The sequence below is a fragment of the Brachycentrus maculatus genome, unplaced genomic scaffold, assembly GCF_059751285.1.
Source record: "Brachycentrus maculatus isolate JH-2025_06_01 unplaced genomic scaffold, ASM5975128v1 h1tg000343l, whole genome shotgun sequence".
Classification (NCBI taxonomy): domain Eukaryota; kingdom Metazoa; phylum Arthropoda; class Insecta; order Trichoptera; family Brachycentridae; genus Brachycentrus; species Brachycentrus maculatus.
This window is the reverse complement of record NW_028281092.1, coordinates 788,152-814,316: the sequence shown is the minus strand read 5'-3', so window position 1 is coordinate 814,316 and position 26,165 is coordinate 788,152. Positions and strand designations below refer to the sequence as shown.

The following is a 26,165-nucleotide window of genomic DNA, read 5'->3' as shown; positions in this document are numbered from 1 at the left end:
TACATTCTACCAAAAAATATTTCAAATAAATACAGTAATTAACATGGTCATACGAATTGCCAGATAGTGTCCCAAAATTAGGGAACCAAAATATTTATTTTAATGGTAGAAAAACGTTGCATTTTTTTGATCAGAGTAGCTGATCAGTTATGAGAAAAAATGTTCAGAGTGGGTTCAGAGTGAGTCAATTTGTCTTGTAACGCATTGTGTTATTGTACAGGATGCAGGCGCAGGAGTACGAGAGGTGGGGGGTGCCGGTGGAGAAGCGCGAGTACAACTGGATGCGGCTGCCGCCACCGCCAGAGGACAGCGCCGAGTCTACCGTGGCGCGATTACCCTCGGGAGAGCGCAGCGACAAGCTGGTACGTGACTCGTCTTGCACTCTTCGGTCATACCTGTGACTTGCACTCGGTTATAGGGATGACGGATCTAATAAATCATGTTGAATATTTTGCACATCAAATGGAATCTCTTGCATGTCAAGTTGAACCTTTTGCATACTAAATTGAGCTTCCTGATTAAATAGAAAATGAATTTTTTGTCATTTAAAAACATATATCAAATATTTTCCTATAACAATTTAAACCTTTTTATTCCAAATTTATCTTCTTGCTAGTCAAAATTAACTTAATCAATTCAACCTCTCACTTATTCAATATCGTCTTATGAATACAAATTTGTGCTTTTGTTGAACGTTCCTTTAGCTATAATCTGCAATAAAATATAACCAAAAACTTTCACAAGCTACCACACTGAAAATTACATTTAAATAGTATCCCACATTTGTATCAGTACATTCTCAAACGGTGTAAGCATCTGTTTAATTGCTTTTTTTTCTTTCTTTATCAAATGCAGGTACCGCAGTCACTGTCGGCCGCCCGACCTAGCAAGAAGAACAACTCTCCCAAGCACAGTTCCATCATCGACAGATCGAAGTCTGGATCCAAAATCATATCATCACACACCATTCCTGAGAAGCAAGATCAGGGTAAGTCTCTCTTTTGGTAATTTTATGCCACCTACATACAGTGCATTGTTGGATTTATACTCCATGCTGGAAGTTAATTTCTTAACCTTCTAACTGCCGGTAGGTACATATATGGCGGTACCCAGTACGCCGCGAATTTTACGACAAAAATAAAACCTAAACATATCGTTATTGAAAGTGTAATAATGTTTATTTATAAAACTTACCAAGTAAATGAAGAGCGCAGCAGTCATTTATCTATACATAATCATAAAATTAATTGTTCATGGTGCAGGGTTGTCCCAAAATTTGTCATAGAAAATATGAAAACTAAATTATGTGTCAAAAGTAATTGTTTATGTAAGTTTAATATTAAAACTATACACACACACACTATGGTTTAAAAAAATTAAAAATCATCAGAATCGACACTAAAATCACTGTCATCAGATTTGGCAGTGACGGCAACTCGGTGATTATCGGACAACCCTGAGCGCACGTTTAAAGTGGTAAAAACAAATTCTGTTTCAATTCCGAGTATGCAAAGATATTCTCAATAGACGTGACTATGTGTTCAATATATTCGTACATTTTAAATAATTGATTTTCTTTACTAAAAGTCCATTTAAAACGGCGTGTCTTAAGACGTAATTTTTGTATGAGCGGCGCTCTGTTCACAGAAAATTATGCGTCTTAAGATGCTTTTGGCAGTTAACCGGTTCAACCCCTTCTATTTAAAAAATGCAGGATTTAAGTTTTATGATTTACTTCAACAGAAGTTTATTTTTTAAACCGCTTTATTAATTGTTAAAAAAGAGAAAGAAAAAAACACACCTTTTAACCTTTTGACCGCGTTGAATTTGTTTCTGAGAGACATCCTTGCGTCCAAACATCGAAAAACATAAAAAAAACCTCAGAAAAAATCAATAAAATCGAATGAATAGCGAGAGTGGGTAGCATCGAGAGTGAGACAGAAAATACTATAATAATCCCTTTCCGTACCCCAATGGTGCATAGGGCACTGCTTCATATAAACGCAGTGTTATCTCGATCGATTACACATGAAGGAAAGGTGATCAGCCCTCCACTTCAGGTACCAGTCCAGTGTAATATGTATTGAATAAATATTAGAGTGAAAAAATCACTTATATTTATTAAACCCCCCTGAGAATCGAACCCGGGACCTCCAGAACGGTAGGCGAGCATGCTGACCATTAAACTACGGAGGCGGACAAATACAGGGCAGATATAGGGCATGAATAATGCCGCAGATGAATTATCAACCTCCAGAAAAATCAGGGATCTGTTCTTTTATTTATCCTTGTCAAGTTACAAATTATAAGTCACACATTTCAACAGATGTCATAAGACCAAGGATTAACGTATTATTTGGTCCAAGGTTCCACACCGTAAACAATTCCCTCAGAGTTGAATTGAGGTTCGAAACTTGGAGCAAACTAAAAACATATACGCTTGTGCGAGCCCAGTATGGGGCTTGTTTGGCAAAAGCACATATGGTTATGCGAGCCGCGGGAAGAGGTTAAAGACAGAATTTTACTAACTGGTAGGTTTTACTAATAGGTTTTAAGAAATAGTGGTACATATTTACTAAGTAAAATTAAAATTAAAAATGGATAGATTTTACCACAAAGTGACAGCCGAATCAATTAATCAAATTATTAATTATCTTATAACTGACGTTACTTTGCCATGTTGGTTTTTCTCTGTTGCACTTTGTTTTATGAACACTTTTTAAGTAAAAAAATACTAATTAAGTACATATATCGCTCACTCCTTTCAACAATGTCATATCGCTCACTCCTTTCAAGAACATCATAAATCAAAAAACTTGATTTTTCAGGAGAACGTTTTTAATGTTTTAAAATATATTACAATGCATTAAAAATAAATATCAAGCCACTTATTGAACTTTTTACTGTGCAACAGATCTTTTTAGGTAAAACCTGAATGTTTTTTCTCTATTTGAAAAATATTTAGAATGTTAAAAAAAAACCATTAAACAATACCTATTCTTCAATATGCAAAAACAACACTTTCTGCCCTGTAGCGGGTAAATATTAAGTTTAAAATATGCCGCTTTTGCTGATATATAGTACATTTTCTGGGCATTCCAAAAACATGCACAACTGAAAATTGACGATTTTTGATTTATGACGTTCTTGAAAGGAGTGAGCGATATATCAAAAAACTTGATTTTTCAGGAGATGATTTTTAAAGTTTAAGAATATAATAAAATGTATTGAAAATAAATATCAAGCCACTTATTGAACTTTTTACTGTGCAACAGATCTTTTCAGGTAAAACCTGAATGTTTGTTCTCCATTTGAAAAATATTTAGTATATTTAAAAAATAATCAAACAATACCTTTTCTTCAAAATGCAAATACAACGTTTTCTGCCCTGTAGCGGGTATATATTAAGTTAAAAATATGCCGCCTTTGCTGGGATGTTATTGAAAGGAGTGAGCGACTTGTGTTACATCCCATGCCCATTATGCAATATCCATGTTTCAATGTACATACCATGACTATGGTAAAATGTACAACAGTAAGAAAAGCTCCAAATTTACCAAAAACATTTTAGCAAAACTGAAAATTGATGATTTTTGAAAAATGTCATTGTTGAAAGGAGTGAGCGATATATGTTTTGAGTATGTAATATGTCATGAATTAATCAATGGTTAAAGAACCACTTCCCGATAAAAAGAACATGTGGTCAAATCGGCGTACAGGTGTCACATTGCGGGAGGGTAGCCCCGTTATTAGTTCCAGGGGGGGGGGGGGGGGGCAAGGTGCCGCTAGTGCTACAAATTGTTGGCAAGCACTCCCCTGCTGGCGCGCTGCCTATTCACTGCGTCACCACCCCACACCGCGCACCCCACTCGCTAGCATGACAGGAAAGTCTACATAATCTGAGGGCATGTATGAATAGATGTATGAATGCGAAGGAAGCGAGAGGTGTATGTCAGGACAGAAGAGTGTGGCGTTCCATCCTCTCTGCGTACCGCTGCGGTGAAACAGCGGGATGGTAGGATTAGTTGTTCGAACCCTTATCCGCACCCCAATGGTGCATAGGGCACTGTATCATAAAAACGTCGTATTATCTTGATCATTAACACATGAAGGGGAGGTGATCAGCCCTCCGCCTCAGTTACTTGTCCAGGGTAATATTGAATAAATATTCGAGTGAAAAAATCACTTAAATTTTAAAAAATCACTTCAATTTATTTGACCCCCCCCCTGGGAATCGGACCCGGGACCTCCAGAACGGTAGCCGAGCGTACTGACCATTACACCACGGAGGCGGACAAATAAATTTAATGGACTACCATTAGCATAGTAGTATACCATAGTATGTAGCAGTAGCAATTTTTGAGGTATTGCTGCAATTTTGATGTTGATCCCGATATCTTATGGTAATCGGTATGGTGTTGATGCGAGTTTATGTGTTTTACAGTTATTGATCAAGAAAATGAGCAACTACCCTTCAATTTGATATTACATTCACGAAGCAATACCATACATGTTTGTTTAGATCCGCATCAGTGATTGGCAGTAATAACGGTCTAACCCACACTTGCATATATGCATTACGAAATCAGATTACTCACAGGCAGGGCTGCTAAACCTTTTTTTATTTCTTCTTCTTCTCCTCTGTTCGCCTCCGTAGTGTAATGGTCAGCACGCTTGGCTACCGTTCTGGAGGTCCCGGGTTCGATTCCCAGGGGGTTAAATAAATATACTTATGTGATTTTTTTCACTGTAATATTTATTCAATATTACCCTGGACTGGTCCTGAAGCGGGGGGGCTGATCACCTTTCCTTCTTGTGTAAACGATCAAGATAACACTGCGTTTATATAAAGCAGTGCCCTATGCACCATTGGGGTGCGGATAAGGGTTTTATTATTATCTTCTCTTCTTTTTCTAGTTCCTAAGTATCTGTTTATGCCTCCGCTTGTAGCTCTTGGGATGTTGACTCTCAGCTGTCTTGTCGTTGTTTTTTGGTTGTCTGCCTCCTTCAGGGATTCCTTGAAGGGCGATACGTGGAAGTCTGTCATCTGACATTCTGTTTACATGATCATTCCAGTATCGCCTTCGTTGTCGTCCCCACCTCACGATATCCCCCGTCTTACACATGCTCCGGATGTCGGTATTTCTTACTTGGTCTCGCAAAGTGTTTCCGGTTATGGATCAGAGAGTCTTCATCTCGGAGGTTCGATTTCGAGATTTTGCTCTGGAAGTATCTGCTCTATCTAGAAGTATTTGACTTTATAAAATAAAACAACTTTGTTTTTAACCACTTTTTTATCGGTAAATTTTTTCTCTAACCGGTTTCGAAGAGAACCTTGTCATTGTAAGGGTTTAACATGTACTAATTCTAAAACATTTAAATATTCATAGTTGGGTGAGTTTAAGGAATTAAGTTAGTTTTGAAGTGAGAGGGGTGGGGATGTGGAATTTTTATTACTGTTATTTCTAGGAATACGTATAGTTATTCTTGTCGAAACCGGTTGGAAAAAAAATGTACCAGTAAAAAAGTGGTTAAAAACAAAGTTGTTTTATTTTATAAAGTTTATAAAATGTGCCACAAAGTATCTGCGAAAAACAAATAAGAAAAAATACTTTTTATTTATTTATTTTAACTTCATGTACTGTAAATAAATATGTACGTTGGCGGGCTTATTGCTAAGAAGCAATATCTTCCAACCAACTAAAAAAAATTCTGCTGGTTTTACATTTATTTTTATATTAATGAAAAAAAAAACATTACAATTTAATATTTTTTTAAATAAGAACATGATCAGAACAATGATCAACAGTTAGCTATATTAAAAATGATTTGTGTACGTTTACCATCTCTGATGCTCTGAAGGGTTATACTTTACCAGCGAGTTGAACTGATCCGTGTGTAGATGATCTGCATGTATTGGTGTCGTATGGGAGTCCGTGTGTGTGTGTGTGTATTGAGTGCACATGAGACACCCTCCCCCTACCCCCGGTGTCAGGATGCACCACCAACCCCGTACATATATATTATTCCTGCACTATTTCAATCCGCGGGTCTGATAACCCAATCGGTTGTGTGGTATATGCATGTGGAATTAGATATTTGCAATTTAAATAAATCGCTCACTCCTTTCAAGAACGTCATAAATCAAAAACCGTCAATTTTCAGTTGTGCATGTTTTCGGAATGCCCAGAAAATATACTATATCCCAGCAAAAGAGGCATATTTTTAACTTTATATTTACCTGCTACAGGGCAGAAAGTGTTGTTTTTGCATTTTGAAGAAAAGGTGTTGTTTAATTATTTTTTTTAAATATACTAAATATTTTTTTAACGGAGAAAAAACCTTCGGGTTTTTTTCCTGAAAAGATCTGTTGCACAGTAAAAAGTTAAATGAGTGGCTTGATATTTATTTTTAATACATTGTATTTTATTTTTTAACTTTAAAAACGTTCTCCTGAAAAATCAAGTTTTTTATTTATGACGTTCTTGAAAGGAATGAGCAAAATGTATTTTTGTCGAAATCGCAAATTTTTTTATTGAAAAATATTTTCAAGCAATTTGGTAGGTGCTCTAATTAAGGCTGAGATCTCCAATGAGGCTGAGACCGCGCTAGGGGCCAGACGTATATCCGCGCACATTTATTAATATATATTGGATTTTTAGAATATATCGTAGTCGTACAGGAAAAAGTGACGAACTAACATAACGTAAAATGTTCAGGAGGGCCATTTAAGTCACTTTTGCTAGGCAAGAAAATAAACGTCAATGCAGTTAGTCATTTTCAACAAGTCAATATATTTTTCATTTTTTTCAGGCAATATTAGGCTAGTAAGATATCAAATAGCCAATAATCACGTTTTTGTAAAAAAAAAATGCACTTGGTCACTTTCTCCTGTATGACTACGATATATGTATAGAAAAATTATTTTTTTTTTATAATTTTTTAAAATCCTTCCCTTTCAATAACTCTCTTCTTTTCAAAACCATATATTTTTTTCGTATACGCGCATGTCGTAGCGTGTTTAGTATTGTGCAGCTTGTCCTACGCGGCGGTCGCGTCGCTACGCTAGCTATTGCGGCTACTTGCGAAGTATTTTTTCTCGTTTTTCAGATTCTTACGAGAGCCAACATCACAAAATTATTACATTTTAACTTCAACTATAGACAATAAACGTTCAGAAAAATTCATATTTTTCCCGTTATTTTCATATGGTGTACAAAATACATAACACCGTCGCAAGCGGATGTTTTTTAGCACCGTAACGGAAAGGTTAAAAAGTCTGTGCACGCCACTGCCTGTGACGTAAGCCCTGTACCCAGACTTCTATATTTTCATATTATTTTTTGACATCTCATCAAAGATGAAGAAGAATATGGAAGTCTGGGCATTTTCGGGGGATGACGACCGTCATAGGCTGGTTTAAGTGATCACTCTACACACGTGTAAATAACTCCTGTAATTGGAGATAATCCAGATTTTGTGAACAAGTATTTGGACACACTCAAAATGTTGTTCCATATTTTCCTTCATCTGTGTTGAGATGTATCTTTTGTTGTTGGGTAATATATCCAAAATGAAACAAAGTTTGTTGGATTGAATTCTACATTTATTTATGTATATGTTGATACGTGACGCGTTTCGTCTTCTTAGGACATTATCAAACACTCGAGTGTTTGATAATGTCCTAAGAAGACGAAACGCGTCACGTATTAACATATTATTACTTTTAACCCTTATCCCCACCCAATGGTGCATAGGGCACCGCATCGAATTGACCCAGTGTTATCTTGATCATTACTTTCATGAAGGCAAGGTGATCACTCTTGCGCTTCAGGAACCAGTCCAGGGTAATATTAAATAAATATTAGTGTAAAATCACTAATATTTATTTTCATCCCCCCTGGGAATCGAACCCGGGACCTCCAGAGCACGGTAGCTAAACACTCTGACCATTACACCACGGAGGCGGATTAACATATACATAAATAAATGTAGAATTCAATCCAACAAACCTTGTTTAATTTTGGATATATTACCCAACAATTCAATATGGAATTCTACCAACTGTGTCCAGTTACAATAAACAAGTATTTTTTTGTTATTTGAAATACTTTTAGTTGTTAGTACTTGTGATCAGTGCTCCACCCCGGCGTGGAGCATTAGTAGTCGGGCAGTATGTTCCATTATGCGCGGTGGCGTTACACCGGGGATAAGGGTAGCGGATCGTGTACCGTGTACCGTGTACCGCCCCCACCCCCGAAGGGCGGGTTGCCATGCACACCACTAGCTACCTATCGCCTACCCGCCATAACCACCCATAGAACTGCCTCTGAGGTATGCCACTGTTGACTGTAAACTCTCGAACCCTGAGAAAAGAGCGACGTATGTTTTTTTTTTATTTTTCAAACCCTTATCCGCACCCCAATGGTGCATGGGGCACTGCATTATATAATCACAGTGTTATCTTGATCGTTAACACGAAGGAAAGGTGATCAGCCCTTCACTTCAGATACCAGTCCAGCATAATATTGAATAAATATTAGAGTGAAAAAATCCCTTATATTTATTTGACCCCCCCTGGGAATCGAACCCGGGACCTCCAGAACGGTAGCCGAGCTTGCTGACCATTACACTACGGAGGCGGACGCCTTTTTTTTATTTACTAAGTATTTTTTTTAAAATTATGATTATAGTACTTTGCACTGCCAGTTTTTGCAGCAAAACGCTCTTTGCGATGATAATAAAGGTACCACGATTCATTTGAATCTTCCGACTTTTATTAAGAATTTTAAAAAAGTTCATTTATTCACTTTAACAAAAAACAAAATAATGTTAATATAAAAATTAATATTTGTGTCGGGTTGAGGTCACGTGGTTAGTGCCGCGGACACTTAAGCCAAAGTTTCTCGGTTCGAACTCACTCTACCACACACGACTATTTGTAATAATGAACCGCTTAGGCTCACAGAAATATACGCATTGAATATTGTTTGTTATGTATATATATATAAATTTTTGTTGTCGAATAAAATTGAATGGAAAAATAGTATGAAATTGAAATATTTGTGTAAATGATAAAAACACAAATATTTGTCTTTTAAAAAAAAAATCTGTATTATTTTGTCGGACCTTTATCTCTATTCGCCCGCTCCTGCGCAGTGGCTGGTGGCGTGTCGCGTCGAGAGGGGGGGAGGGCGCCAACCGAGCGTATGAAACATTCACACAACCTGTTCGGCACCCCACCCCCATCCCCTACCCCCCACGTGGGGGATGGGGGATGGGGGGTGGAAGCAGCTCGATCAGAGTGAAAAAATTACGACAAATTTTCAAATAGGGTAGCACCGCTAGATGTGCGCCAAGTGCCATCTTATTCATATTATCTTTTAACATCTCAGCATAGATGAAGAAGAAGATGAAAGTCTGGACATTTGCGGGGCTTACGACCGTCATAGGCTGGTTTAAGTGATCGCTTTACACACGTGTAACACTCACCAATTCTACCCATGACAACCACGCTACTAAAATTCTCGGAACTTCTGTATATATTGTTCAAATTCGAAACATATTGCTTAAATTGACTAGAATTTCACTAGAGACATCTATGATGAGATGAAAGAAGCTTTTTATTAAGCAGAAAAAACCCTTTCATTTGTATGTGAGGTTCGAATCGTGGATTATATTCACATACTAGAGAAACGCTAGAAAATACCATTTTCATTATTTTTAAGCTTATATTTGACCGGTTAATTTATTTACAACGTTTTGAGTGTGTCCAAATACTTGTTCACAAATCTACATTATTTACACACTTAAAACTACGCAAAATGTTTAACACATGCGATTTTTGGTCGACCCGAAGACCAACATATGCACTAGGGGTTGCAGCAAAAACATGCATTCAGAGCCGAGGTCGAACATGCACGTTTAGCATGCATGATGGGTATAGTATTGTTTGCTCGCTGTAGCAGTGATTGTCCTGACGAAGAGACGGGTACGTCTCGAAACCGGTAGACGTAAAAACCTCGGTGAATGGTTATATACTAATATTACTAGCATTTTTGTAAAAAAATGATATATCGATTATGTCGCAATCGAACGTGTCTAAAAATTCCAAAAAGAAATTGCCTACCAATATTAAACATTCCTACGCTATTTTTATCATACTAATCTTACTATGTCCGCCTCCGTAGTGTTATGGTCAGCACGCTCGGCTACCGTTCTGGAGGTCCCGGGTTCGATTCCCAAGGGGGGTAAGATAAATATAAGTGATTTTTTTCACTGTCATATTTATTCAATATTACCCTGGACTGGTAACTGAAGCGGAGGGCTGATCACCTTTCCTTCATGTGTAAACGATCAAGATAACACTGCGTTTATATGAAGCAGTGCCCTATGCACCATTGGGGTGCGGTAAGGGATTTATATTATTATATAATCTTACTAACATTTTTGTAAAAAAAAATATATCAAACGTCAAATCCAAAAAGAAATTGCCTACCAATATCAAACATTTCTACGCTATTTTTATCGATTCCAGTATTGTTTTTTTTTTACAGAACTCATATTTCACACGGGTTATTCCCATCCCACCGCGATCTACCCTTATTTATTCTCTATTTTCGTCTTTCCTTTTTGTCTTCTTCTTCATTTGTGTTAGAAACACCCACACCATCTATCTATACAAACACCTACGCGCTCGCCGTCATTTTCCCACTCGGGTTCTTTCCGTCACAAAGGACCTCTCACTCCGCGCAGCTCGTGCGAAATCTTTTCTGCGAATTATTCTTCGATCATCTCCTCGTACCTCCTCGGCGCCTGGTACTTAGGCGAAAGGGCAGAGCAAATTAGATCGAGATTCGATATACAGGCGGGCCTAAACTTTTGCACATGACGCGAGTGTTTTTGCCTAGAATTTTCACTCATCGCCCACTCCTTTCAAGAACGTCATAAATCAAAAAACTTGATTTTTCAGGAGACCGTTTTTAAAGTTTAAAAATATAATACAATGTTTTAAAAATAAATATCTAGCCACTTATTGAACTTTTTACTACGCAACAGATCTTTTTAGGTAAAACCTGAAGATTTTTTCTCCATTTGAAAAATATTTAATTTATTTAAAAAAATAATTTAACCTTTTCTTCAAAATGCGAAAACAACACTTTCTGCCATGTAGCGGGTAAATATTAAGTTAAAAATATGCCTCTTTTTCTGGGATATAGTACATTTTCTGGGCATTCCGAAAATATGCTCAACTGAAAATTGACGATTTTCGATTTATGACGTTCTTGAAAGGAGTGAGCGTCATGAACTGCATGAAATTATAGTGACTTTAAACATAAAGAGTAAATCCACTCACGAGTAGGCAAAGGCTTTGAAACTTAAAAAGTTGATGTCCTGAATAGGGTCATTATAAGCGGTGATGCATAAGCCGTAGCTAGATTTCAGAGGCACATGATTGGTTCATGAAAATGTGTGCGAAAGTAGAGGGATGAAAAAAAAGCATCAAAAATTGTACTTTAAAATTTGTATTTATCAAAAATTACTAAGTACATATTGAATAAAAATCATATTTTCTAAATAAACTTGCCAATAGTTGGTTGTATTTTACTATTTTTTTATTATTTTCTTCATTGAGTTCTGTAATATGAAGTAATATTATGGATCGCCCTACGCACTTGAGATATCGCTCATTTCTTTCAACAATGTCATATTATATATCAGAAAACTTGATTTTTCAGGAGATTGTTTTTAAAGTTTAAAAATATAATAAAATGTATTAAAAATAAATATCAAGCCACTTTTTGAACTTTTTACTGTACAACAGATCTTTTTAGGTAAAACCTGAATGTTTTTTCTCCATTTGAAAATATTTAGTATATTAAAAAAAATGAAACAATACCTTTTCTTCAAAATGCAAAAACAACACTTTCAGCCCTGTAGCGGGTAAATACCATATGAAGTTAAAAATATGTCGCTTTTCAATGAGAATGCCACCGATAGTCTTGTGATTTTTTCATATTAATTTATTAGCCAATAATCCAACATCGCGACAAAAGCCCATTGTGCGAAAGATGAGGTCCGCCTGTGTCGCACTGTCGCGTGTCCACTCTTGCAAAGTGCCAATCTGCTGGGAGTTTTCCCTACTATCTTCAATAATATCTCTGGAGATCTCTCTTCTCTCCTTCTCGCTTTACTGCGCCCGGTGATAGGTCTATCCGCGTGTCGGCCTCTCGCTCAGATCATGGGCGGATGTAGAGCGGCGTCCCTGTCTGTTTTCCCTACGCAGGCAGCCTCTCTGTCTGGGGAATGGGGGCTTAGCGCGAGAGCGTTTCGGCGTTCAAAAGCTGTTTTCTTACTTTTGACAAAACTCGAAATTAGAGGGCTTAAAATAAAAACACCAAAAATTGTACTTTAAAGTTTGTATTTATCAAAAATTACTAAGTACACATTGAATAAAAAAAAAAATTAAACTTGCCAATAGTTAGTTGTATTTTACTATTTTTTCTTTTCTTCATAGAGTTCTGTAACATGAAGTACTATTGTGGATCGCCCTACGCACTTGAGATATCGCTCATTCCTTCAACAACGTCATATATTATATCAGAAAACTTGATTTTTCAGGAGATCTTTTTTTTTAAGTTTAAAAATATAATACAATGTATTAAAGATAAATATCAAGCCACTTATTGAACTTTTTACTGTGAAACAGATCTTTTTAAGTAAAACCTGAAGGTTTTTTCTCCATTTGAAAAATATTTACTTTATTTAAAAAAAATAATTAAACAATACCTTTTCTTCAAAATGCTAAAACAACACATTCTGCCCTGTAGCGGGTAAATATTAAGTTAAAAATATGCCTCGTTTGCTGGGATATAGTACACTTTCTGGGCATTCCGACAGCATGCACAACTGAAAATTGTCGATTTTTGATTTATGACGTTCTTGAAAGGAGTGAGCGATATGTAAAAATACCCTGGAAGAGTGACGGGTGGCAAGAAAAGGGGAAAGGTCAAAGCTCAAAGCCCAATTCAAAGACAATTTGTACGAAACGAAGGACGCACGACGATATCAATGTCGACTTACAATGTCAATAAACTCAAATAATATGTGGAAATAAATGGTATAGGAGGAAAATGGTTTTGAACGTTTCGCCAGTCAGGCAGCCGGGGGAGTTTTCATTTGTTTTCCCGCCATTACGTGTCGGCCCGACCGCTCTCTCGTGAATAATGTACACACGGCCGGCGCTTCCGCAACCGTGGGTCGCTACTAGCCCGCAAATTGTGGCCTTTGCATACATTTTGCAATGACAATTTAAAAAAATGTAAAGCGTCATTTTCGTATAATAGTATTTACATCGGGAGAAACATGGACAGAATTGATTTTGTGCTGAGAGATGGCGCGAGTGTCGTTGTAGAATTGAGTAAAATGTCGCCATTTCTGTTGCTACAACGTCTGAATGACATCTCGTGTAATATTTCTAAAAGTGTAATTACGTCATTGTTGCACCAAATGAGCGATATGTGATATCGACGGCCCCTACATAAAGTACTCTATCTGCAAATCTGTTACTTTACAGGAGAGAGCTTAGAAGATTTTTCAACGTATTATTTATTATTAATTAACGGTTTTATCTGAAATTCTAAACTAGTACTATACATTCAAAAACACGATAAAATAATGTATCAAATGGTTTCAAAACTTTAAGCTTTGTCAAAATTAAGTAGTTAGCGTTTTAGGAGTTCAGTTCATTTTGAAAATTCGATATAGATAGCGAGCGTCTTATACGCCTTATACTAGGCGTAATTTATTTAATATATATTTTTTGTTTGTTTATATTTGTAGATAACGGTCAGTTACATACAAGAAATATCTCAAAATTGACAAAAATGTAGTTAGAGCACTTTACGTAGGGCACGTCGATATGATTCATACGCCACTTGAGAATTTGAAAAATGTTCTGAATATCAGTTTTCTTTTTTTATACGACCCCCACGGTTGAAGTACAGTGTGTTCCGGAACCCTGTTAACCGCAATCGGGTGTCGGGAGCATCGCTTATTATCAGTCTCCCCATTCCGAACCACCCTACACCACCCACCCCTCCCCTCTCCCCCCTCCCCGCCGCCCTCCGTCGCTTCAATCAACCTACAACGTACTTCGCTCAATTTTTTTGCCCCCCTCCCCTCTCACTCGCACACATACGTACCCGGTTATTATCGTCCACGCCCCGTCCCTCTCGCACCCTCCGTTACGTTTCAATCAGTACACCTATCGCCGTCTCGCTCGCTCTCGCGCGGCGTGGAATACGCCTAACCCTTTCCGTGCCACGCGCGCCGCTTTCAGCGGTGCCCGATTTTTTCTTCTTCATACCTCCGCCGAACAGATTTTATTTGACTTTCCCGACGTAGGCGCTCTTTTTCACTCTGGTTTCCGATCGATATCGCCGTCTCTCTTCCGTCCCACGCTTATTATTGTATTTCGATACACAGGCGTATAAAAATGGCGTTTAAAAAAAATCTGAATTGCGTATGCTACTTGTGGATGTCTCCACTGGGTGGCTGTTTTTTTTCCTCGGTTTATATTTTCTTTCCAGATTGAGTGTTTGGTGGCGAATCGTCGAATATGTGCACTGATTAGCATTGAATACTTCTTATTCAAACCCTTATCCGCACCCAACGGTGCATAGGGCACTGCATCATATAAACGCAGGGTTATATTGATCGTTAACACGTGAAGGACAGGTGATCAGCCCTCCGCTTCAGGTGCCAGTCCAGGGTAATATTGAATAAATATTATAGCGAAAAATCCCTTGGAAATCGAACCCGGGACCTCTAGTACGGTAGCCGAGCTTGCTGACCAGTACACTACGGGGCGGAGGAGGGAAAATTAAATACAAAAATAGAATTTCTTGTGAAGAAGTGTCCTAATTCAGTTTTTAGAGTCGATAGCTGATATCCTTTTTTATATCTTACTTTGTTCATATATAGAAACCAAGTCGTAGACGTAATAGCTATTACTTTATCTCTTATAGATGTCTTTAATAATGAACATTATTTTTCTCACCCAAAGTTGATCGTTAATTATACGAAAGACAGATTGTCGCTTGTACGTCTGGAGGATAGAGCGCCGCCGCAGCAGTCGCGCACCGCGGTGGTCCCTTAGTGACGGTTGCCATTGTTATTCCGCGCAGTCCTCCGTATAATCCAGCGGGTGGCTAATTATTTGTTTAACCCTCTCGGCGCAAGCGGTCCGATTAATTCCATCACGTCTGTCATTCGTCTCACCCCATATCCCGTGTAATTTGCATTTCCCCATCGTGCCGTCCCTCTCGCGCCCGCCCGCGCCACTATCGCCGTCCCGCCCTGGCTAGCAAATACGTTGTCATTCCTCTCTCTCTTTCCTCTCTTTCCCTCCCACCCTCACGCACTGTCCTCCGTCTCCCTTTGCGTATTGTCTGTCGCGCTGTGTTTTTCGCGGATGGCTTTTCACTCCTCGCGTCCCGCTCGCACGCGCCGCGAGCGGCGTCGCCCCGTCCCGCTCGCCCGTCTTCAAAGGGCGAGCAACAGGAAAATGATCGGGAACTTAGTGCAAAGGTTAATTCGGCGCTATCGCTTTTAAATTGCCGGGGTCGCTTTTGATTTACGATTTCCTGTAACGCCCTCGGCAAATTAGCCAATTTTTATACATACACACCGCTTGTTTGGAGGACTTTTGACGTCATATCGGGGACTTAAGTACCTACTAGTCATATTAATATATCAATACCATTCTTCCTCTCCCCCCTCTCTCTTACTCACTTTATCTCTGTCTCTTTTTTAAACCTCGACAGCATCCAAATCTAATGGTGTACTGGGCACCGCGTCATATGCTCTGTCCGTGGATCACACATTGATAATTTGTTCCTTAATTATATACGGGCAATATTATTCGACTGGAACAAATTTAACGGGATTAAGACGACGTCATTAAGGGTGCCGAGAGCGAAGGACATCACCGCATGTGGGGAAGGGAATGGAGGAGACATCATTAAGTAAAGAAGAGAAAACCAGGATTAACAGCGATGGCTTATGTAAGCTAAAGTGTACGAGTCCCTCGAGAGAAAAGTGACGAAGTAATAATACCCACCGTCTCCCGGCAAAACGTCGTAAACGCCAGATAGGTGTATATGGTGAATACCGTTTTTGATCGGGAAAAATTGTATATTTATTTTGGGCAGATCTGCCAATGACAAAACGGTTTGACAAAAACTGTTTTTTTTAAATCACCTGTCGATGAAAACATCTGTAGTTTTCGAAACTTATCGTGTGTAATGAAATAAAACTCATTAAGTGATATTATACAAGTGTTTAATTTTTGATATATTGTTTGCTTTGGTAGCCCATATCAAGAAAATATATCCTATTAAAAGTAAAACAGTTTTATATGCTTACGTTTGAGAGCTTATTAAAAATATAATTTCATTACTTTTTGTCACTATAATATGTATTCATTTTTAATTTAAATTTCAATTAGTAACTACTATTACATATTTGTCACACGTGTTTCGACAGTGTGTGAAAATTATGCGAAACGCATCAAATGCGTGTCACAATAGATTCTAAGAAATGTGGTATTTACCGAGTGAAATTTAAATTTAAAAAAAAATATATGCAATTGCTTTAAATTCCTTGTAAATTACGTTTGAATTAGTTATATTATTATCAGTTATAATAAAATATCGAATTAAAATCAATTTATCATTTTCTCGTGGGTATTTAGGTTATAATAAATATTATTCTCTTTAAATATTATTCATATTTAAAGCATTTACTTTGTGGTCAGTCATTTTTACTTTTATATTTTTTTTTTACAAAATGTAGTGTTCGGTGAGTGGTTATATACTAATATTAGTGACAATTTTGTAAAAAAATAATAAATATTATTTAAACCTTCAACGTATTAAAAATACAGCTGAACGATTCCCATTTTTATTGTACGCCGGCGCTTTGCATTTCCAGCGTTGAAATAAAATAAAAAGTCATTTTCACACCTCCATTAATAATGTTATTCAAGTCAACCGCACTTGAGGGGTTTAACCCATACATATCCATTTCAGCCCGCACTCGACATATTGTCTACCCCGTCGTCTCCCCGCGGGCGCTCGGCCGTCTCCGCCGCCCGTCGGCTTTCCCGAGCGCCGCGGCGTGACGTCTCCCGTCCCTGCCTGCCCTGCACGTATCCTATGACGGCGTCTCGCTCGCGCAGGCGGAGAGGGTCATTTTCGCGCGTCGGTTTTCAGTTTGCCCCTCGCGGTCGGCCGGCGCGCGCGTGTTTCCGTTCGCTCCGCCGTCTCTTACGATTTCTATACGGAAATACATTTTTTTTATATATTTAAAATAAAAATCCGGTGTTGTTCGGTCGTGTTCGGCGCGGCGGTTGATCTTCGCTTAAGATCCGAAACGCATCGAGTGCAACTGTTTGTGCTAATATAAATATATACACATATAAAAATATTTGTGAGTGATTCTAACTTCGAGTAGATATTTGTGCCTTATTTTTTCCCTTAATTTAAATTCTTTTGCATTTCACAATATATTGTAATTACAAGTACAAAATAATATATAATATTAATACAAAAAAAATATCCCACAAAGGCATGGCCTGTGTGTGGGTATACATTTTATTTCAGGTTACAATAATAATAATATTTTATTCTCGTCCAATTTAAATCATTTTTCCGCCTTTGCGGTGTAATGGGTAGCGTGTTTGGCTAGCGTGCTGGAGGTCTCGGGTTTGATTCCCAGGGGGGGGGGGATTGAAAATAAATATAAGTGATATTACACTCTAATATTTATTTAACGTTACCCTGTACTGGTCGCTGAAGCGCAGGAGTGATCACCTTGCCTTCATCTGTTGACACTGCGTCGACACGATGCAGTGCCATATGCGCATTTGGGTGCGGATAAGGGTTAGAAGTAAAAGAAGAAAAAAATTAAATAATATTATTTTCTTAAATATATTTTTTTTCAATATCGTTTCTCTCGTGCTAACGCGTTATATGCATCCAGCAGTACATGGTGCATAGGTGCAGTGTTATCTTGATTGTATACTTTAAAAAAAATAAGTCGGTCTTCCTCTGCAACTACATTTACCTCATAAATTTGTTTTACCTTTTCATCATTCGTTCGTTCCACGTGTCCAAACCATCTTAACAAACCTTTCTTAATTTTATCGATAAACGTTACGTTTTGGGATATTATGGTAAAATGATAATTTTTGACTTCGTCGAGATTCGAATGCAGGACGTTACAAATAGCTGTCAAAAGTGCTAACCACAAAACCATAACACTGGTGTGGTTTTATCTTGAGACGTTGTAAATTATCTCATGTTTATACGTGCTTCAGTTTTGGGCAAATATTCTAATTTAATGTTGACCCAATCGTGAATAATATGAAAAGTTATTGTTGCATATATATTGTAGAACGGGTATGAGATTTATTTTCAAACTCATATGTTATTTGACATCTCTTCGGTCTAATGTGTAAAGGCAACTAGCCTTAACTCAAGTTGCGGCTGTTTGGCGTAACACTGCTCAAAGCATTCTTATAACCAGCCTCTATCATATACAATCACAGATTTTGCTCTATCTCTTTCCTTTACCGAGGTATTCATTATCCAAATAGCCGCAAAATTGTATTCATTTGAAACATGTTTTGGCAAAAGGCATCATTTTAAGTTAATTTAAAACTCGTTTATCTCAAAACTATTGTTTTTAACTTGCGGCTATTTGCCTTTGCACATTTGAGGTGTAAATTCTCTTTTTATTTCTTAAAAATGTATTGCGTCACGCGTTTCGCTGCATTCAGTATCATTATCAAACCTCGTTTGTGCATTTTTTTGTTTATTTTAAATTTTCTTGCATTTCACAATATGATGTTATTACAAGTACAAAAATATTCTACTTTATTAATACAAAAAAAGATCCCACAAAGGCATGGCCTGTGTATAGGTAGGCATCTTATTTTAGGTCATAATAAAGGGTACTGGAATAGTTTAAAAGTTTATAACATTTTGAGTGTGTCCAAATACTTGTTCACAAATCTGGATTATCTCCAATTATCGGAGTTATTTTTCATATTATTTTTTGACATCTCATCAAAGATGAAGAAGAATATGGAAGTCTGGGCAGACTGACCAGACTTCCAATCAGCCTATGACAGGTAATAATAATAATAATAATAATAATAATAAAACCCTTACCGCACCCCAATGGTGCATAGGGCACTGCTTCATTTAAACGCAGTGTTATCTCGATCGATTACACATGAAGGAAAGGTGATCAGCCCTCCACTTCAGGTACCAGTCCAGTGTAATATTGAATAAATATTAGAGTGAAAAAATCACTTATATATTTATTAAACCCCCCTGGGAATCGAACCCGGGACCTCAAGTACGGTAGGCGAGCATGCTGACCATTACACTACGAAGGCGGACGGTAGTAAGCCATATAAATACCCAGACTTCCATATTCTTCGTCCTGTAAATTGAGATATCAAACATGTTTTTTTTTCTTTAAGTAAATTAAATGATAGGTCATAAGCCATGTAAATACCAAGCCTTCCATATTTTTATTCGTGTATGTTGAGATGTCAACATTTTTTTTTCACCTACACGTTGAAAAACGATTTTTTTGTTGTCTAAATAGGGCTTCGCGCCTTTTCTACACGTTGAAAAACTATTTTTTTGTTGTCTAAATAGGGCTTCGCGCCTTTTCTACACGTTGAAAAACTATTTTTTTGTTGTCTAAATAGGGCTTCGCGCCTTTTCTACACGTTGAAAAACGATTTTTTTGTTGTCTAAATAGGGCTTCGCGCCTTTTCGCTTTATATATTTTTTTGATTGTCCAATCTACTTGATTATTTGTTGCTCCGTTTGACTCGTACGGCCAGAGCTCCGGGTTCAATTCCCAATTGACCCGCCTGCCACCATTTCAATTGACTCTGATTCATAAATTGCCGTTGCAAATATGACATCTCGCGCCACGTACTTCAGCCAGTCCTCTCAATATGTTATTTCATTTGGTTGTAACCAATGTTCGCCTCCGTAGTGTAATGGTCATCGCGCTCGGCTACCGTTCCGGAGGTCCCGGGTTCGATTCCCAGGGGGGTCAAATAAATATAAGTGATTTTTTTCACTAATATTTATTCAATATTACCCTGGACTGGTCCTGAAGCGGGGGGCTGATCACCTTTCCTTCATGTGTAAACGATCAAGATAACACTGCGTTTATATAAAGCAGTGCCCTATGCACCATTGGGGTGCGGATAAGGGTTTTATTATTATATAACCAATGTTCAGTAACGATAACATGTTTAATAACAATAACACATTTTCAATTTTTATCTCTATAACGCAGCGGTCGGGGAACCGGTGTAAATTACCCCAAATGGGTAAAAATAATTTTTTGGGGTAATACGGAAATTTCACAAACGTGTTAGTATTTTTACAAATTCAAACAATTTAGAAATCTATTAAATGCTGAAGACTATTCAAATTGCTCTTACACAAAAAAGTCCCAACTTTTAGTAATTGTATCAATAATTTCAGTAATTGATTCGGCAGTCACTTTGTGGTAAAACCTATGCATTTTTAATTAATGTTTTACTTAGTAAATACCACTATTTTTTTCGATACACGTGTCACAGTAGATTTTAAGAAATAGTGGTATTTACTAAGTAAAACATTAATCAAAAATGATTGTATCACACACAATTTTTTCCAAAAACTGAAAAGGAAACCTAAAAACCTGAATTTTCGTTTGATCCAATTTGAGAATTTTATTTTGTTTGCCATACCTACTATTTTCATGTAGCTTTTCAAACTTTTTTTTCTTTTTCGTGTAAATTAATTCAATAAATAAGTTTTTATTTTAAATATACATTGACTGTCTACTTTTTAAAAAGGGGGGAGGGGGTAATATGGACTTACGCAAAAATATTTTGGGGTAATGGTCAAAAAAGTTCCCCGCCCGCTGCTGTAACGTGTAATGTGATCGGTCCTGCGCTTTAAACACCTTCACGTAATTAACGATCAAGATAACACTGCGTCGATGTGATACAGTGCCCTATGCGCCACTGAGTGATGAACGCCACACCAATCTGTCTTTGCAAACAATTCTCGCCTCTTCCACATTCACGCTAACTTGAAACTAACCACTATGCCGCTTCCCCGCAGGGATAGGCAGAGAGAATAGAACGCCACACCACTCTGGTTTGCAAACATTCTTCGCCTCTTCCACATTCACGCATCTCCCCATACATACCCGCAGATTATTCCAACTCCTGACCTGAGCATTTTCAAGTATAGAAACTTGATGTTTTCTTAGTTAATTTAACGAATGTTTTTTTAGAAGTTACTTATAATATCTATTTATAACTTACCCAGCTATTACTGTGACAAAATAACAATATCGTCTCGTTTAGGGTCCTGTCGCACTGTCCGCATCTGCGTCGCTTCCGCGTTTAATCCGCCGCTTTTTGCGTCGGACTTTACGGCTGACAGCTGCCTATTGAGTACCGAGAATATACCTTATTATAGACCAGAGATGGTGAATCTGTGGCACGCGTGCCATAGGTGGCACGCCAATGAACAGAAAAAATTGAAAGTTATACATTTTTTTTAAAGTTTTGATTTACAGACAAAAGTACTACTGCTTGTATTCTATTTAAAGCTACCAGCAATGAACCCGATATAAAAAAATAGCATCTAGCATCCAACAACAAAAATCTCATTAATTACGAAGTTTTAAGGGTTCTACATTTTTATAATTAAGTATTTTTTATTTCTTTCTTTTATTTTGCCATTAATAAATTTGTCCGCCTCCGTAGTGTAATGGTCAGCACGCTCGGCTGCCGTTCTGGAGGTCCCGGGTTCGATTCCCAAGGGGGGTAAAATAAATATAATTGATTTTTTCTCTGTAATATTTATTCAAAATTACCATGGACTGATACCTGTAGCGGAGGGCTGATCACCTTTCCTTCATGTATCAACGATCAAGATAACACTGCGTTTATATGACACAGTGCCCTATGCACCATTGGGGTGCGGATAAGGGTTTTATTATTATTATTATGCCATTAATAAGTACTTAATCATTTTTTTTCCAAATTGTTAATGCTTTGTTTATATTAAAATTCTGAAGTTACACAAACATTTGATGCATTTTTATTGACATATGGCACGCGACTTATTATTATATTTAAAAAAAAAAAGAGACTTGGGCTAAAAAGGTTTGCCATCCCTGTTATAGGGGATAACTGACGTTACAATCATGCCGAATGAAGCTAGCGTTAATACTGAGACGAGTGTTTTTTTTTATCATTATTTTTAAATCGACCCTAGTGTCTAAAAATACCTATGCGCGATGGTACTTAGCGCTGAAGGCGTTGCCGTCGTCAAAATAATGTAACTATCTAACTAATATTTACGCTGCTTCCACGCAGGGGTAGCTCGAGAGAATATAACGCCGCACCACTCTGTCTTTGCAAATATTATTCGCCTCTTACACATTCATACACCTCCTCGTTACATACTTCAGCCTTCTTCTTGTGTCCAGTATTGAACTTAGCCCTCCCCCTTGGACTTCCACAGTTGGATGCGACTCTCTTCCAATGCAGGTCCGCCACTTTCCTGATGCCATCGGATCATCTCGACGTGCCCTACGTAAAGTGCTCTAACCACATTTTTGTCAATTTTGAGATATTTGGTGTATGTTATCAACTGGCCGTTATCTATAAATATAAACAAACAAAAAAATAATAATAAATTACGCCGAGTTTTCAGGCGTATAAAGCGCTATATATTATGAATTTTCAAAATGAACTGAACTCCTAAAACGCTAACTACTTAATTTTGACAAAGCATAAAGTTTTAAAATGATTTAATACATTATTTTATCGTGTTTTTGAATGAATAATACTAGTTTAGAATTTCAGATAAACCCGTTAATAATAAAAAAATAATGCGTTGAAAAAATATTCTAAGCTCTCTGCTGTAAAGTAACAGATTTGCAGATAGAGTACTTTACGTAGGGCAGCTGTCCAAACTCAAAACACAGTAAGGGACATTTTTTTGTAGTACGTTTTTTTGCATTTTTGGACTAAGTAGATTCTACATAGTCCAAAAATGCAAAAAAAAACTGCTACGAAAAAATGTCCCTTACTGTGTTTTGAGTTTGGACAGCCGAGGGGCCGTCGATCTTGTCTGGGGCCTACCCACGCTTCTGCGTCAAGTTCTAGGCCTCCATTCGAGTACATTTTACGTCCATCTTCAGTCATACGTGCCACATGACCTGCCCAGTTCATCATACATGCCGGCCATATATATTCGTCGAAAACGCATTTTAGCTTTGGTTTGGAATTTAGTCCCACGATGTGGAAAGATTTATAATCCGGGCTCGTGACTACGGATTTATTATTAGCAAGATGCATCGCGTTGATCTTCCATCAACCCTTTGTGTATATTTATTCAAACTGAGGACGAGCGCCATCCAAACTTACTATCGCAACAATTCTATTTTTTTTTTTAATATTTATTAGTTGCCTTAGAAAATTTTCTGCCTATTATGTACAAGAATTTATAGCGTTTCATCAATTGATTCGGCAGTCACTTAGTGGTAAAACTTGTCCACTTTTAATTAAATATGTACAAGAATTTATAGCGTTTCATTAGTTGATTCGGCAGTCACTTAGTGGTAAAATTTGTCCACTTTTAATTAAAAAATTTACTTAGTAAATTTCTTAAAATCTACTGTGACACGTGTTTATATCCATTCGATGCATTCCGCATCATACGCTGTTTGAAAATGATGCGGAATGCATCGAAACACTGCGGATGTCACAGTAGATTTGAAGAAATAGTGGTATTTACTAGCTAAAAATTTTAATTATAAAAATATTTATAGCATATTTAGTTTGGTAGAGGATATGTATAGTTAAAAATAATTGAATAAGGTTGATCCCTAAAAACAATACAATAGTCACAATGGATGCAATATCTTATGTCAATCAAGATTTGTCACATAGCATTTGACACACGTGATCATCCTCAGTTTTCCTCAGTCTTCCTCTGCTCCTTTTCCGAACTACATTCGCCTCAAATTTGTGTTACCCTTCTTTCCTTACTCATTCGTTCCGCGCGTTCAAACCATCTCAACACACCTTTCTTAATTTTATCGCTATTAATTTAATGCTCATCTCATCCTCGCATTCTTTCCTTATTTCACCTTTCGAACATCTATCATACATCGCTCTGCCCCCTCAGCCTTGCAATCTTTCCTCATTTCACCATTCGAATATCTAGCGTACATCGTTTTGGCGCACATTCGTCTCAGAAGAGTGATAAAAAATTATATTAGTACTATAAAATAAAAGTTTTAAAAACTATCTAACTAACCATCACGCCGCTTTTCTGCAGGGGTAGGCAGAGAGAATCGAACGCCACACCACTCTGTCTTTGCAAACATTCTTCGCCTCTTCTACATACATGCATCTCCTCGTACATACCCGACGAATATTACGACTCCTGACCCGGCCGCTTTCAAGTATTTGACAAACCTGATTGTGCCAAGTTTTCCTCGGTCGTCCTCTGCTTCTTTTTCCAACTACGTTCGCCTCATAAATTTGTTTTAACCGTTCTTTCCTCACTCGTACGATCCACATGTCCAAACCATCTCAACACACCTTTCTTAATTTTATCGATAATGCTTATCTCAAAAAAGTTTTAAAATTATTATTTTAAAATTTCTTCATTCTGCAAGTATTGATAGCCACTTTTTAATGGTCTTGTTATTATTGGTGCGAGAGTCGAAACTTCGCCCCGTTTGTTATTTCGCTCACTCCTTTCAAGAACGTCATAAATAAAAAATCTTCAATTTTCAGTTGTGCATGTTTTCGGAATTCCCAGAAAATGTACTATATCCCAGGAAAAGAGGCATATTTTAAACTTAATATTTACCCGCAACAGGGCAGAAAGTGTTGTTTTTGCATTTTGAAGAAAAGGTATTGTTTAATTATTTTTTAAAATATACTAAATATTTTTCAAATGGAGAAAAAACCTTCAGGTTTTGCCTAATAAGATCTGTTGTACAGTAAAAAGTTCAGTAAGTGGCTTGATATTTATTTTTAATACATTGTATTATATTTTTAAACTTTAAAAACGTTCTCCTGAAAAATCAAGTTTTTTGATTTATGACGTTCTTGAAAGGAGTGAGCGATTTGTTATTACAACGGCTCCATCGTCGGCATGGCCGCCGTTCCGGGTCGTAATCATTTGTTTTTTTTTGCGCAATAAACTTATACTGCAGCAGTAAAAAGTGCTACATTCAGACATCGCCAAGTGCTGGATTTTATGGGGTATTAAAAAATAATAATTATTACTTAAACATATCATTGGACGGGCTCCAATTCGCTCGCGAACCCTCTCCACTTTGATGCTCGTTCGGCGGCCGGTCACTTAGTTGATCAAAGATTGTGTGGTTGTGTACGCAGTAGGGGAAGTGGCCATTATTCGGAAATGCGCCTCGGTCCATATTCCGAACACTTGGCGATAAAAGTATACAAATTTTGCCCCACACCTCTTGAAATCAGCGCCGCCTTTTCCGAGTCTTTCAAGGTTAATTTGAAGGTTGACCAAAAATATATTTTAAACTTTGGTATTGTCGGGTAAAAGCAGTCGAAACCATGTTTTTTTTTAAAAAGGAATAACCCGCAAAGCCTTTATTTTAGAGTATTAATTTTAAATCTAACGCAGATTTTTTGAGTCTACTTAGTTGTATTTTATTAACAAAAACACATAAAAAATTATATTGTGACAATTGTTTCGCCTTATTAGGGCATTATAAAACGAATGTTTGATAATGTTTCGTTTGATAATGCCCTAACAAGACGAAATAATTGTCACAGTATAATTTTTTTATGTGTTTTTGTTAATAAAATACAACTTAGTAGACTCAAAAAATCTGTGTTTGATTTAAAATTAATACATAAATTAAAATGGGATTCTACAAATTAAACGCCAAATCAATAAATAAATAAAAATATTTTAGAGGTTTGTCTGCTGGTAGGATAGTTAGGAAATGAGATTAATGATTAAATTAATACTATATCTATTAAATTCAGTGCCCTATGC

General features: G+C 37.2%; 1 protein-coding gene across 1 annotated transcript in view; it reads left to right on the top strand.

The window, feature by feature from the left end:
- The window catches only part of px (MAP7 domain-containing protein plexus), a 157,274-nt gene that overhangs the window by 74,151 nt on the left and 56,958 nt on the right, over nucleotides 1-26,165 (top strand). Inside the window, exons 15-16 of the mRNA XM_088269254.1 lie at nucleotides 221-362; nucleotides 856-988. Of these exons, the coding sequence (XP_088125380.1) occupies nucleotides 221-362; nucleotides 856-988 (275 nt within the window). The remainder of the gene's footprint in view (nucleotides 1-220; nucleotides 363-855; nucleotides 989-26,165) is intronic.